Source organism: Candoia aspera, chromosome 6 (genome assembly GCF_035149785.1).
Source record: "Candoia aspera isolate rCanAsp1 chromosome 6, rCanAsp1.hap2, whole genome shotgun sequence".
Lineage (NCBI taxonomy): Eukaryota > Metazoa > Chordata > Lepidosauria > Squamata > Boidae > Candoia > Candoia aspera.
In genome coordinates, this window is record NC_086158.1 from 47553819 (window position 1) to 47569350 (window position 15532).

The following is a 15532-nucleotide window of genomic DNA, read 5'->3' on the forward strand; positions in this document are numbered from 1 at the left end:
CACCACTGGACTGCCTGCCTTGAGAGGACAAACTTTTGTTTGTTTCTAGCAGGTCCAGCAGTGGGACGCTAAAAGGCTGGCCTTTCCTTCCTTCCCTCCCAGTGCCAGAAGAGAAAGGGTTTATTTATTTATTTAACTGGCAAAAACAGACCAAGGTTCTGCCAGGTTTCCCCTTCTAACCAAGTGACTGGATGAACTATAGAATTTGTTTTGTTTTGTTTTGTTTTAAAAGGTTAAGGTTAGAATGATGAAGTGCTGGCCATTTCTTTGTTTTTTCCTTTGAATTGGGTGAAATAGATAGAGTTTTGCCAACTGACCAGAAGAACTGTCTAATGTAGTGGCTGGGGAATTCTGGGAGTTGAACATACATCTTAAAGTTGCTGAGGTTGACAAACACTGGTGTAGTGTGTGTGTATGTTTTACAGATACTCAAAAGACACGTCCACTGAAAGAAGAGCAATTGGCACTTGAATTATTGGCATGGGTGGGAAGGGTAAAAAAGAAGGGGGACCCATCAGTGGGGGCCTGTGTTAAACAGCAGACTGGATAGAACTTTTGGTTATTACAGTACTGTAGCTGACATGGAGGAAGGAGCTAAAATCAGGAAAAGTTTCTTAAGCTGGCTTCATTTCCAGCTGGTTTACTCACTGGAGACAAGCAGCTGAAGGCCACGGCATGGAAAAACCCATAGTGAACTTGTTAAATCTATCTTCCCCTGCATTCTCCTTTACTGGCAGTATTTTTGAATTTCCAGTGCTGCATAATTTGGGCAGAAAGTATATCCACAGTGACTGGAATAGTAGTTTTCAGTAGATTATTACAAGTTTCTGACTTCTACCATGCCCTAATTAGTCTGTTTTAACAATAAAATATTAGGGAGAAGTGTGTGTTTATATATTTTATTAACAGGGCAAATATTGTTCTCTGAGAATAAGTTATGGGGCAATTCTAGTGGGTTCCCAACACAGCACAGCCTTAAATTACTAGTTCTCTCTCTTTATCTTCAATCCGCTATGACTCCTTTGAATGACAGACTCTGCCTTAGGGATTAAAAGGCATTGGATAATCAATTTGCTAGATGTGTCTCAGAAAATCTGTTAAGGGAGGGAGGTAGACTCTGAAATCTTCTAATCTTCTGCAGCAAATAAAAGAACCAGCCTCTCTGTGTTTTCTAAATGTGGCAGAACAAAACTCAAAGATAGAATAAGAAGTATGGCATAAGGACTGGTTTAGTGCATCATGGTAAGGTCTAATCTGAAAACTCACAAGTGGAATATAAAGGCAATGTCCATTTCTTATTTTCTTTTCCCATCATTGATAATCAAAGATATATTGTTCTTGAATAGAAAGGTTCCACATTTTCACAGAGACAAATACAAAACTATTCTTCTAGAAAAAAGAAATAAAATGCACAGGTAGATATAGAGGATACAAGGTTTGGCAATAGTAGATATGAAGAGGGTTTTGTAATTGTAGGCAATCATAGGCTGAAAATGAATCAGCAGTTTGACATAAGTGGAAAAAATGGCAAATACAGTTTTAGCTATATCAATAGAAATATAGCTTATGAAGCACAGGAAGTTATTGTTCCACTCTATGTTGCATTAGCTAGACTCCACCTCAGGTACTGTGCTTACTTCTAGTATCTATGTTAAGAAGGGTCAGACAAGGGCAATAGTCGGTCAGAGGACAGAAAACATAAATCCAGTGATAAGATACTGAGTGAAATGGGCATTGAGAAAAAAAGACTGAATATAATAAAAATTGTGCTATAGAAGAGGGGTCAGAACCCATTCTCTAGCATCAGGATAGAATATGCAAGATTCAGACTAATAGTCTCAAACTGTAGGAAGGAAATTCTAGTTTAAATGTTAAGAAAACATTCCTAAGACAAGTTTGACACTGGAACCAATTGCCTTGAGAAATGGTCTACTTTCCTTCATTGGATATAATTAAGGGTAGGTTAGAAAATCATCTCGTTTTAATTTGGACTCCTATACTGAGCAGGGGGCTGGATCTGATGACCTAGAGGGCTTCTTTTAATTGCATGGTTTTGCCTACCATTAGATAGAATAATGTCTCCTCATGGTTCAAATACTGTGTTGGGCAGGTAGGGGAAGGATGGTGTATTTAGGGTTGTGTGTATCACCCAATCTAATCAGGTGCTTTGGAGGGTATTTGAAATAAGCATCCATACTGAAACAAGTTCCAGCTGTTAGTTTGGTTGGCTTCTGTGTATGGAATTGGTGTGGTGACATTTGGTCCATCTTCAAAGTATGTTGGGTTAGCCCTATAACATCATTTTATTAGGAGAAATCAGTTTTATTCTCTCCTAACCTTGGCAGAATTGCTTTTCTTTGTGCATTATTTTTCTCTAGTAAACATTAGCCTGATAATTTTATCTGAGAGACCAAATCCCCAATTTATGAATTTGTGAATTCTGTTGGTTTTCTCCTACCAGAGCTAGAACAAAGCTGCCTAGCATTTCTATTTCTCCAGAAGAACTTTTGAAAAAGGGGAAGGGCCAGTCAAGACCTTTCTGATTTTTTGCGTGTTTTAAAAGAAAAAGAAAGATATTGAGGCTCCTGTTCTCCATGACATACTGTATATGGACTACCTTCTTCCCAACAAGGAAGCACATTGCTGAGGACTGCTTGGGGAACAGTAGTAAAGGTCAGTCCTCCTCCCTGCATCGGGGCCCAAACTGATTCTCGTGTTTCTGGCACTCAAAACTGCCTCTACCTCTCTCCAGGTGTTATTTTTGATCATAAGAGTGCTCCCAGGCATTGCTGCATCATGCTCCCCAGTGAAATGAAATCCCCTAATGGCTTAGAGACATTAATGGACATAGTCCCTCCATCAGCCCACCACAATCAATCACCTTATCTCTGTGGTTATGCCAAAGAGTGGGCTGTTTTTTTCTTTTTTTTCTGGCTGCTGCTCAGCACAAAAAGGGACAGAATGAGGTAGATGAGAGTTGCTGAATCAGGAGACAGTTGATGCGGCAGGAAAAAAAGAAACACAACTGATCATCTTCCTATCCTACAAGTGTCCAGAGAGCTGGTTGTGTTAGTCTGTTGCACCTTAAAGCACCTTGGCATCTTGAGAATGAATACATTTATTATAGCATACTGTAAGCTTTCATGGATCCTGAGAGATAAATTGATGAAGAGGTGGGGAGTAAAAGGAAAAATCACAGGAAAATAAAATGAGAAGGGAACAACAGTGATTTTTCTATTGATAGTTATCTTTCACAGAACAATTGTTCAGCGTGATATAGACAGTCTTGAATCAGTGAGTTAACATGTGTATGGTGGTAAGAAACAGTGGTAAAGATTAAGGTGATTAAGAAATAGTTGTTAAACCTCTTAATAAATTGAGTTCAGCTTCATAATGTATCTTCATGGTTTCTTTCTCAAGGATGACCACCTTGAGGTCAGCAATGAGATGTCCTGGGGTGGTAAAATGTTCCCTCACTGATTTTTGGAAATTATGATTTCTGATGTCTGATTTCTTTCTGTTTATTATTTTAAATAGACCTTGAAAACTTTATACAGTGTTGACCACAGTGCTAACATGATATAATCATATTGTCAGAAAATAATGGAAGTTGTAGTTCATCTGGAGGGCATTAAGCTAGGAAAGAATACAATATAGTCCTTTACCTTTACTGTAATCACTATAAGCAAAATACACTTTATTAAGACTCAGGAAAAATCTATTCCCAGATCATCCCCATGTCTTTCTTTTCTCCACCAATCTATTAATGCAGAGAGAAAGTAGTACAATTGTCATTGCAGAAATGTGCAACTGATATTCTCACTGCATTCTTTGACACTGGAGATGAAGAAGGTCTAAGATGAAACTGCTTGGAGCAAGTTTAACTCAAGTTAGGCAAAGTCATGGCTCATGATAGCTGCTGAAAAACTATGAGCTCTTCAATAGGCTGGCTGTGAGTGGAAGCTAATAACACAAAAACACTGACTTTACTCAATTCCTGATAAAAGCTCTTTGTTAATGGATACAAAATGTTATGCTTTAATATTTAGGGAGGCATCACCACAAACCATGCCATGCAGTGCCAGGGTTTAATGGCGTCTGGAGTGTTGTCCTTGAAACCCATTGTTCTGGAGAACATTGCCAACATTGCTACTATCCACAAGCCCCAAACTGGCTAACTCATTGGTGGCCCAAAACCTGGACAATATTAATAGGAAAAGAAAGGGGCTACATGGCAGATTAAAAATCTGGTGTTATTGATTGTGGCTCTTAAAATGCTGGCATCAATAATTCAGAAGAACAATTGGCAGGAAACAGAGACCTCTGAGTAAGTGTGTGCATAAGTGAGGATGTGACAGAGCTTGCTGGGAGGAAAGAAGAGATAAAAGCCCGACTAGGAGAAACTTGCATATAATCAAGTCTGCAATGGATACTAGACTAAAGGACCGATTGGAACTGACAGGATGATTATGCATGCTAGGAAGGAAGGGCTCAGTTAGAGAACCAGCAGTGGGATGAAAATGTGAATTAAAGTGGAAGGAGGTTACCACTAATCAGGGGATGATCTTCCCCCACAAAAAAGATATAAGTTAGTGCTTCCCTAAATTTCCCAGCAGACTTCCAAAACATTTTGGACGAGGGATGAGGAAGGCTGGCATATATCAGCCCCTTGCTGCAGAGATCAGAGAAGCACTTCCAGGATCTGTCTTGTTCTTAAGATGCAGCTTTCTAGCTTAGATATTGTGTTCAAAATAAACATTGAGCTTCTGAGAATAATTTGATGCACAGTGTGCAACAGCGTCCTCTCATAATGCCTATTATGAAATTCTAAGTTATAAATTTAGTAAATTTTAGTGTACGCTGAGCTTCTCTTTTAAGGAAAAGCACACATTTATCAGAAACACACCCCCTTCAATTAGAGTGGTGCGCCTTCTAGTCTTTTTGATGCTTCCTGTTTGTTCCGTGTCCTCTACTTTGGAATTTATTTTCATGGAAAATGGGCTAAAAATAGAAAATAAATAGCTTTCTCTTCACATGTTGCAAATGCAGCATATAACCACTGAGAACTCTGCATCACATTCACTTTAAAGAGGAATTTTCAGCCATATCAAAAAGCTGCCAAGCCCAGTTGCAAAGAGCCAAAGCAATGCTGAGAATATTTACATGAGATAACAAAGACTACATACATTCCAGGTTTGTTCTCATTTGCTTACTCGAAGATTTCAGTGTATCTTAGTCTTCTCAGCTTCTCAGCAGTATGTTTGTCTTCCTTGCCTATCACACCCGCCATGGGATGAATAGTTGCAAGGGTGATCTACTTGGTGATCCACTTGGTGCCACTTAACCTCCATATAGGCTGATCCTTACAGCAGCATTAGATGTTTTGTAAGGGCATTGCCCAATGTTAGTGGTATCATATTTCTTTAGGACTTAAAATAAAATTCTACCTTTCTGCCCTTGCATTCAGGCAATGTAAAAATATATAGAAGCGACAGTGCTTTTCACCAGTCATAAGTGGCAGAAAACAGAAGGAACCTGTCACTAGAATGAAAGTTAGTGCAGGAAAAAATGGAATATAGTTGTAACATGGACAGCAAGAGGCATAAATCCTCATTTGGACAGGAAGGGGATAATGTCACTATCATCAGTTTATATTTCCAGGGTCTGAAGTCACAGGTGGAAGCTTTAAGGTTACTTAAGTGCCACAGAAAAACTGGAGTAACTTAACCAGTTCTATTGCAAATTCCCAGCTCTTTTGCAAAGCATATTCAACTGTAACAGGGTTTCTGTTTATAGGTAAGTCTACAATTATGTAAAATCCTTATCTTCTTATTCCTTGTATATTTTGTCAGGTTTTTTTTAAAATGAAAAATATTGAGGATTTTTTTCTATCTGAGATTGGAGCAATCTTCCTTGCTTTTTTTCTGATATTTTATTCATATGCTTTATATATTTTAACATGTTCATTTATATTCATCAGAATATTCAGTTATGTCAAAAAGGTATTTAAAATACAAGTACTTAATATGAGAATAAGGCACAATGATAGAAGCAATAAATCAGCAATATAATGCATAGTGAAAAGCAAACCATTAAAAGCATTTGAGAATAACAGTGTCTTCATCTGACATTAAAAATAGGTGCTAAATTTAGTATCAAGTGAATTACAATCAATTATCTGGATGCCATAATTTGAGTCAACTGAGTAACCTATGAGGCCACACCTCACATACAACACATCTGAATGAAAATCACCAGCAACGTGGGTACTAGAGTTCAGTAATTATAAATGGGTCTGTTTGGAGCAGTGCAACCCCATCCAGCACCAAAGATGGCATAGTTCCAGAATCAGCAGGCCCAAAAGCCCAGAGCTACTCAGTCTTGCCAGGGTTCAGTTGAAGTCTGTTGTTCCCTATCCAGACCCCTACCACCTCCAGGCACAGGGATAAGACATCAACAGTATTGCTTAATTCGGAGAGGCAAAGATGTATAATTGGGTATCATCAGCATACTGATGATACCTCACCCCATGGAGACGAATAAGCACATCCAGCGGCTTCATAAAGATGTTGAATAGGAGGGGAGAAAGCACCAAACACTGTGGCACCCCACTCAGTAGGGGCCAAGGGCAGGATCTCCCCTCCCCAATCACCACAGACTGGTATCAACCCTGGAAAAAGGGGAACCAGCACAATACAGTGCCGCCCATCCCCAATCCCTGAAGCCAATCCAGAAGGATACCACGGTTGATGGTATCAAAGGCTGCTGAGAGGTCAAGCAAAGGTAAGATGGATGTACAACCACCATCCTGCTCCTACCAGAGATCATCTAAAAGTTCAACCATCCCATACCCAGGCCTGAATCCTGACTGAAAGGGGTCCAGATAATCAACTTCATCCAGTGTCCTCTGAAGCTGTTGCACAACCACCTTCTCCACCACCTTCCCTAAAAAGGGGACGTTAAATACTGGACAAAAATTGTCCAGTATAGTGGGGTCCAGCAATGGTTTCATGAGGAGGGGGCAAACCAAGGCCTCCTTTAGAGGTGAAGGAACAACCCCCTCACCCAAGGAGAAATTCACCACTGCCAGAACCCACTCACACGACACCCCCCTGAAGCTTTAATTAGCCAGGAGAGGCTTGGCTCTAAAGAGCAGGTGGCTGAACTCACAGTCATGAGGACCCTGTTCTCTTCCTCAGGCCCAACAGATTCAAACTATTCCCAGATAACAGGGCAAGACTCCACCCCAGGCATCTCCCTGGAACCTGCAACAATGCAGCATCCAGCTGCAAACAAATTTGAGTGATTTTATCTGACAGATGCTGAGAAAATTCTTCTGCATGACCCTACAGGGGAGTCTCTGAGCCCCCTCTACCCAAGATGGCATGGGCCACCTGAAACAGGACTGTGGGATGGCTGTCTGAAGACACAATAAGGGCAGAGAAGTATTGTTGCTTTGCCACCCTTACTGCCACAAGATAGGCCTTAATAGCAGCTCAGTCAAATTTGTCCCTCATTGAACACCAGTGGTGCTCTAGATGTCTCTTCTCCCGTTTCATCTTCAACTCTTCCTTAAACCACGGAGAGTGGCGGGATCCACAAGAAGGTAGAGGTCACATAGGCATGATCCAAGCCAAATCCTCAGCAGCCCTCTTGTTCCAAGTGGCATCCAAGCCCTTGGAGCATGTAGAAAACCAGCAAGAATAACCCCCAGCTCCCTCTGAAACCTATCCAGATCCATCAGTTGCTGAGGGCACACTGATCTAATAGGTCCAGCCTCCCTGTGGTGGATAGTGGCACCAGAGAACCCAAGGTAATCAGGACATGATCTGACCATGACAAGGGGGACACCAGCAGTTCTCCCAATTCCAGATCACATTGCTACTGCTCAGACAGGAAAATCAGATCAGACATGTGATTGTTGTCCTGTGTTGGGCTCTGGATGACCTGGGATAGGCCCCTGGCTGTCATGGTGGCCAAGAACTCCTGAGCTGCCTCTGACCCCACCCCAGAGAAGGCAGACTGAAGTCCTCCAGAACCATAAGTCTGGGGAACTCCACCACCAGACTGGTAAAGGAGTCTAGCAGCTCAGGCAAGGAGGTTGCTACATAGCAGGGAGGCTGGTACAGCAGCGACAGTCCCAACTGATCCCTAGAGCCCAACTTCATGAACAGAGTCTCACATCCAGCAACTTGAGGAGCAGCACCCATGAAAGCTTTAAGAGACTCCCAGATGACAATCCAACCTCCACCCCTGCCCTGGAGTCTCAGCTGATGTCACACCTGAAACCTTGCTCGGCACATTTCCAAAAAGGCCACCCCCCACTTTCTGGACCCAGCCAAGTCTTGCTAATACATGCCAGGCTGACCCTCTCATCTGGGATTAAATCCCAGATGAGAGAGGCCTTTTTACAGACCGACCTGGCATTTAGTAGTGGCAACCAAAAGCCAGGGCCTCTGTGCTGAGCAGGCACAGGGGTTGAGATCAGGGAGATAGAATGAAAAACTGGTATGAGACACTGGGCCTTTGTTCCCCAAGAATGGCCCGCTTCCAGTCTCTTGCCATATCTACCCATGCCCATCACCACCATGATATTCTGACCTGCCCCAATTCCCCCAAAGGCATCAGCAATCCGCCAAACCAACCCACTCTTGGTTCCCAAGGCCAGGGATCTTCTCCTGTCTCTTGGTGGCTTACAAAGAAAAAAATACGAGTTAAAACATCTATAATAAAAAATAAAAACAACTATTAAAAGAGTACAAAAGTGAAAAATGTACAATATAAAAATAAGTAAAAGTAAAGGTGGTGATATTCACATCAAGGGAAAGCTGAGTCCCTCTTCTGGGGGAGTCCCTCTTTTGGGGAGATGGGTGGTAACAAAATTTGAATAATAAATAAATAAATAAAATTTTAAAAAGCTATCAGTCTTCAAGAGTTTCAAAAAGATGTTTAATATAGAATTGGTTAGCTATACCATTTTAGCCATGTATCCTTTTCTTTTATTCTATTTCTGTTATGACACCTTCCCCCTTTCAATTATTTTCCTTTCACTGATTTTAAATGATATAATATCAATATTGGATACTTAAAGAAAGAACTGGTTGAGCTGGGGGTTGAGCTGTAAGGATGTTTGCTCTAGCACTTGAGGGGAAGGGGAAGTTTTTAACTATGTTTTATGGCTTGTTGTGAGCTGCCTAGAGTCATTGTATGAGATAGGTGGCCATAAAAAGTCCTGTAAGTAAGTAAATAAATAAACAAACTCCACAACACAGGAAAAAAGTTTGGTTCCATTTCATTTCAATAATGAAAAATGAACTTAAGTCCTTTTTCAACAGACAGTTTTTAATGTACGTATGATGCATGGTTGTACAGTAGATTTCTTTAGGTGTATAACTTAAATTGCTGCACTTTATGGTTTGATTAAAGTTTGGTTTGTATTTTTTTAGAAAGAAGGGAAGGTTGCATTGATTGCTGTAATCTGCTTCTCTGTATGTGCTAAATAGCAAAAATACAAAGATAATCAGCTCCAAGGGCAGCTGCATTATTTGTTCTGTGTCCTCTCCACATTCTCCCAAGTCTAGAAATTTGTCTTTCCTTGCAACAAATATGCCCACACATTCATTTGAAGTGCTGAAACACCTTAATAGATGATTCTTAAGTGAACTGTTAGTTTTCTGAAGTTGATTTTAATATGAAATAATATTAAAATAAGTTAAATTCACTCTATTCTTTGAACACATGGGGTAAATTGCATTTTTAGTGGCTGACCTCAGTGGGGCTATAACAACTGTTCGGTAGGTAATATATTATTAATTAGTTAGATTTATGTCCCATCTTTTCCCCAAGAGCTTAAGGCAGCTTACCTGGGAATTTCCCTTCATTTTATTCCCACAGCTTTTGAGGTACTGTAGCTTATGCTAAGAGAGGACTGACTGAAAATCATCCTGTGAGTTTCTGTAGCTCAGGATAGACTTGAATCTGGGTCTTCCTGGTCCTAGTTCACATTTTAACCACTGTATCACATAGGCTCTATCAGTCTTGTAAAGGAGATTCTCCTTAGGTAGGAAAACTCTTCACTACATTCGTTTAAGGTGGTAAGATTATGAACCTGGATGTAGGTTCTTACAGTAGCTGGGTTCCTCTTGAAAGTTTGTGGTAAATTCCATATTTGGCATTCCAACTTCCTTTAAATGGTGATTAGTTTTTGGTTTAATCCCACTGATAATACTTTTCATATGAATACTTTGTAAGAAGAGCAGAGGATTCAGGTTAGCTGAGCATTTAAAATCTATGCCATGAAGCAAGCAATCCTATAACAGGATTTTATAGCATGTATCCAAAAGGGATAACCCCCCCCACTAAATGTAAGGGTAACATATCAAATTTGAAAAGGATCCAAAGGTCCAGTCACCAGAGCTAGCACATAGGGAATAACACAGGAGACAAAACAAAGGATCGCAGATGGGAAAAATTAGCACGAAAGAAGAGGCCAAAGTTTCTGTTACTCAGGTTACTGCTGAGAAATGGGGTGGAAATATTTATACAGTCCAAGATTAGCAAGGGCCAAGGAGCATTAGGGGCAGGGATGGACAAATAAAGAAGTGTGATGGACTTCTGTTCAGTATAGCGAAGAAATAATATAGCTCTTGTAGCCATTTTTGAAAATTAAAGATATGTTAGCAAAAAACATGGCTAGCCAAGCCATGCTTAGTAGTCTACCTAACATGCCTCTACAGAAGTTATTAAGCAACTTATAGGAACTCTAACCATGGAAAGTGAAACTGATGGATTCTTCTTCAGTGCATTCTATTTAGAACACGCAGACCAAGATGAAGCTATATTTGCTTTCTGGGCTGATTTATTATTTATTACCCATTTGGAGGCTGTTTTCTGGGCAATTTGATCATAAAGCTGTGTGCTCATCAACTGCTGCAAATGTAGCTAAGCTTTCCAGGTGTGTGCTTGTAAAAGGGTGAGAAATGATGTGCTGTATATATTCCATTCTGTGCAGGAATCATCTGTCTTCTTTCTAGTTAATATCTTGATAGAAATCAACTGGTTTGATATGGGCATTAGATCATAATGAGGACAAAAATGTGTATGTGAAAATGCGAGAAAGCGACTAGTTTTTAAAGTTATTATTTCGAATGCAGTTATTATTTGTAGCTTGAAGTAGCTGCCAAGAGAGTAGGTGCTGAAGTAATGAAAGCCAGGACAGCAAAAACAAACTAAATACAGTCTAAGTGATCTCCTATAGCAGTTACTCTTTTGAAATGCATGATCAGTTGCTGCATTCTCAGTGCTTTTGCTCAAATGAACTACGTGAAGTTGTTTTCTATTCTTTGTTTTAAATCTTTTTATTCCTGCTCCAGACTTGCACATGTATTCCTAACTGCCTTTCAGTTTTCTCATATTTAGAATTACATGTTAAAACTAAGACATGCACCTGTATGGATACAAATGTACAGTTTTGTGCCTCCTTAATGTACAACACTACAAATGGCAGGAAGAAATAAACAGAAAGTGATCTTGCAGTTGTGTGATTTTTACCCCTGAGCTGAGAATGTGGCAGCTATTAATTGGATTTTACTAGCTGTCTAGTAGCTGTGCAGCCGGGGACAAGAGTATGTTTTCAAGTATCAATTCCATGACTCCACAAAATGTGTGGGAGTGTACTACACTTGGGTCCCTGGGTATGCCGTTTTTTCATGATGTCACTGCATGCTCAGTAAGTTGATTTGAGACTGTTTAATTGTGGCTTCTAAATGCTGTTGGGGGGAAAAGAGGATCCATAAACATCTCTGTTCTGTTCCTTACTCATCTTTTTACTGTACTATTTCATATAAATACCATTTTGATTGTTAGGAATGATTCTGTGTTTTAGGGGAGTTTTGTGCTGTTACTGAGTTGGACTCACTTTTTTGCTGCGCTGAGGCTATGCATGTTTGTCTTCTCTGATTTATTCCATGTCTATTATGAGCGACACTTAGGGAATGATTGGGGTAGATGAAAGATGCCATGATATGTTAATTCCTTGTTGGCGATTGTCATTTTTTTGCAGGCAATCCATCTGGTCATGCTAAAAAAGCCCTGAAGCAGCGGTTCCTCAAGCTGCTCCCCTGCTGCCGCCAGCCTAAATCCATCCCCTCAATCAGCGAAAGCAAGTGACACTTTGTGCCTCTTTATTTTCTCTGTGCTGTGACATTATAATATCCAGGAAGAGGGAGAAAGGATTCCCTCTGTATAGATTTTATATAAAATCCTTATGTGATACTTTTCTTAAAGCAAACTTTAGATCAAATGTATAATAAGAATTATATGTTATACATATAAGAATAAGAGTACGTAAGAATAATAAGTAAGAAGATACAAAACAGACACCAAAGGCAGATTTTCTGATTTGGGCCACTAATATTGCACCACTGCTTTGTGGTGGAATTGGGTCTTTGTTACCTCCTGCAAGCTCTTACTACAGTGTGCAGAACCATTATGAGCATGAAGGTGGTAGATTTTATCCTAAGATACTGGCTAACTCTTGCTCTGAGATGGATACTTTCCTTTGCCTATCTGTAAACCAAGCTTTGTAGACAAGTTTGTTATGTCATGGTTAACATCATGCCAGATACAAGTTAAAAATGTTCTTAATGTCCACGGTCAGCAGATTGCTCAACTCATTACCAGTAACAATAGTTGTATGCTACTGCCAAAGTCAGCATACTCTTCCAGGATGTTTTGGTGATCTGTGTAAAGTTTGAATGGTCCAAACGATAGGAAATATGCTGCTTTTCTCTCTGCTCTTTTTTATTTGATTTTGAAACACTTTTTTTTTATCCTAGCCCCTAGGAAAAATATTGACTCAGTAGGAAGGGAGATGTGCAGTATATCTATTGTATACAGTGTATACCTATCTACACTCACACCCACACACATGCATATATTCTGTGGATTGAACAGAAAATACTGAAGATTGTCTTAAACTGAGAATGCAAGGGTTCTTCTGTAACTCTCAATAGCCTATTAAGAGTTCAATGCCATGATTGACCAAATAGCTCTGGGAGTCTCACAGATGATCAATACCGTATCTTACAACTATCTCTGATTTACAGATGTCAATATGCATAGTCACTAAAGGTGAAGCATTAGAATTCCACAGCTTCAGATTTCTCCTATTTGCATATTTGTGTTTGAGTCCAGAAAACTGGTGGGGAGGGAGATATGTAGCTATCCTTGTGTGCTGTGCCTCTTACATTTAATCTCTTGGCTGTTGTGAATTAGTCTATGGTTTTACTTGCCTTGCAACTAACAGATCATCTATCAGCAATTTAGTAAAAAGACTGAATGCTTTTAATGCCTGAAACTTTCTACCCTCTGTCTTAGAAGGTGACACACTTCATTTTGTGTTTGCATTAAATCACCAAGAGAGTGTAGAGTTTGGCTTTAATGCCGAGTTGGCTAATGCTGGAATATCTTTGAGGTGCAACAGCTCTTTGAGAATCCAAAGAATATTTGTGGCTTTGCTGCCTACCATAAGAATCTCTCTCTCCCACTGTCATTGTTTGTAGATTCATATGCATTAGGTATTTTAAAAACATTTTAAAAAAACAAGTTTTTCATGTGCTTTCTCATCTAAATGAATGTAAATCCCTGAAGTTCTTATTGTACAGGTAAGTGGCAAGCATACATTATTCATTTCTTGTGCTCATGGATGATAGGATAAGCCATGGCCTCCAGTTCCCATCTACACCTGAAATATATTTTTCTCATTTTGATCCCTTTTAAACACAACTAGGGGAGGTTGGTTGATACAGCCCTATTCTGAATAGGCTAGAGGTCTACATTTCCTGTTTTCTCTAGGCTTTGATTAGATCACTGGAGCTCTGGATTTCTGATGTGTTACTATTTTAAGACTGTATCTACAGAAAGTTCTGTAGCATGCATTCATATTTGCAATATGCTTTTCTACCAGGAAATTAAAAAAGGACATCTTATGTTTAGCCAAGTATAATGAGTCTTTTTGTGCCGATGTGAGGATTGGAAGAAAATTCAGTACCTTCAAGAGAAAAGAAGATGCAGTGAGGGAAGGGAGGAGGGGACAGAGGTTGGGTCTGTCTTACTATACTTCTGAGGTTCTTCTTTTTTCTGCAGACAGTGTAGAGGATGAGTATGAGCTCTCCACTGTTTGTCATCGGCCTGAGGGTCTGGAACAACTACAGGAGCAAACCAAGTTCAGCCGCAAGGAGCTACAAGTCTTATACCGAGGCTTCAAGAATGTGAGTTGGAAAGAATCTCCCCTTTCTAGCTGGTACTGCCTTCTTGCATGGTTTCACACTTTCTTTCCTCTCTTGGGTTGCTTTTTTTAAAATGAAAAATATGCCTATTTTGAAAAGAAAAGAGACTGTTTCCAAATTCATGAATAGAGAACAACTCTAAATATTTATTTACTATATACTCATGTTGTTATACCATTGGTAGTTTGCTTGTTTACATCCTAAAAATTTGAACTATTCTGCAAGCCTTTTTTATGATAAGGTATTTTATCTATAGTATCTAATCTGAGACAAAATTCTGGAAGCAGTTTTTTTTTCTCAGAACCAACCTCCTCATATAAGTATCTATCTTTATTAGGACTACAGATAAATATTCCCCCCCCCCGCCATTTTTTGAAGGTTAAACTGCATTCAACTACTCTTCATTTTACTTTATCCCCCATTAAGCATTTGGAGACCTGAGGAAGATCACAGTATGCAGGTGGATAAGGATTAATCTTCTATTTGCAAAATCTTCTTTTCCCCCTTCAGTTTAAAGCAAGATGAAAAACCCACCTGCCATTGTTGCCAATTTAGTTTGGATTTTTTCAAAACATGGTGAATTTTACAAAGGAGGTGGCAGCTGAATGGGGATGTATAAACCTTTCCTCTTGATTTTAATCAACATAATCTCACACATGCACAGCAGCATAAAGGAAGAAAAACAGGACAGCCACCTGCTATATATTTAACACATCAAGTTGTTTCCCTTGAAGATATTATAAAACAGCATAGAATGATAATTGTTATAGAGGTGGCTTTGTGTCATTTTCCACACAGAGCTGCATTTATACATTTGCCTTTGAAACACTTTTTGTTGTTTATTCGTTCAGTCGCTTCCGACTCTTCGTGACTTCATGGACCAGCCCGCACCAGAGCTTCCTGTCGGTCGTCAACATCCCCAGCTCCCCCAGGGACGAGTCCGTCACCTCTAGAATATCATCCATCCACCTTGCCCTTGGTCGGCCCCTCTTCCTTTTGCCCTCCACTCTCCCTAGCATCAGCATCTTCTCCAGGGGGTCCTGTCTTCTCATTATGTGGCCAAAGTATTTCAGTTTTGCCTTTAATATTCCCTCAAGTGAGCAGTCTGGCTTTATTTCCTGGAGGATGGACTGGTTTGATCTTCTTGCAGTCCAAGGCACTCTCAGAATTTTCCTCCAACACCACAGTTCCAAAGCATTGAAACACTTAGTTCCGTGTAATTCAAAGTTCTTCTTTTCTTAGTT

General features: G+C 39.9%; 1 protein-coding gene across 2 annotated transcripts in view; it reads left to right on the forward strand.

Moving 5' to 3' along the window:
- Positions 1-15532, forward strand: part of KCNIP2 (potassium voltage-gated channel interacting protein 2) — a 134069-nt gene that overhangs the window by 109601 nt on the left and 8936 nt on the right. Inside the window, exons 2-3 of one of the 2 annotated variants that reach the window (XM_063307039.1) lie at positions 12062-12164; positions 14090-14270. In XM_063307039.1, the coding sequence (XP_063163109.1) occupies positions 12062-12164; positions 14090-14270 (284 nt within the window). The remainder of the gene's footprint in view (positions 1-12061; positions 12165-14089; positions 14271-15532) is intronic. The other variant, XM_063307040.1, reaches the window with a different exon arrangement.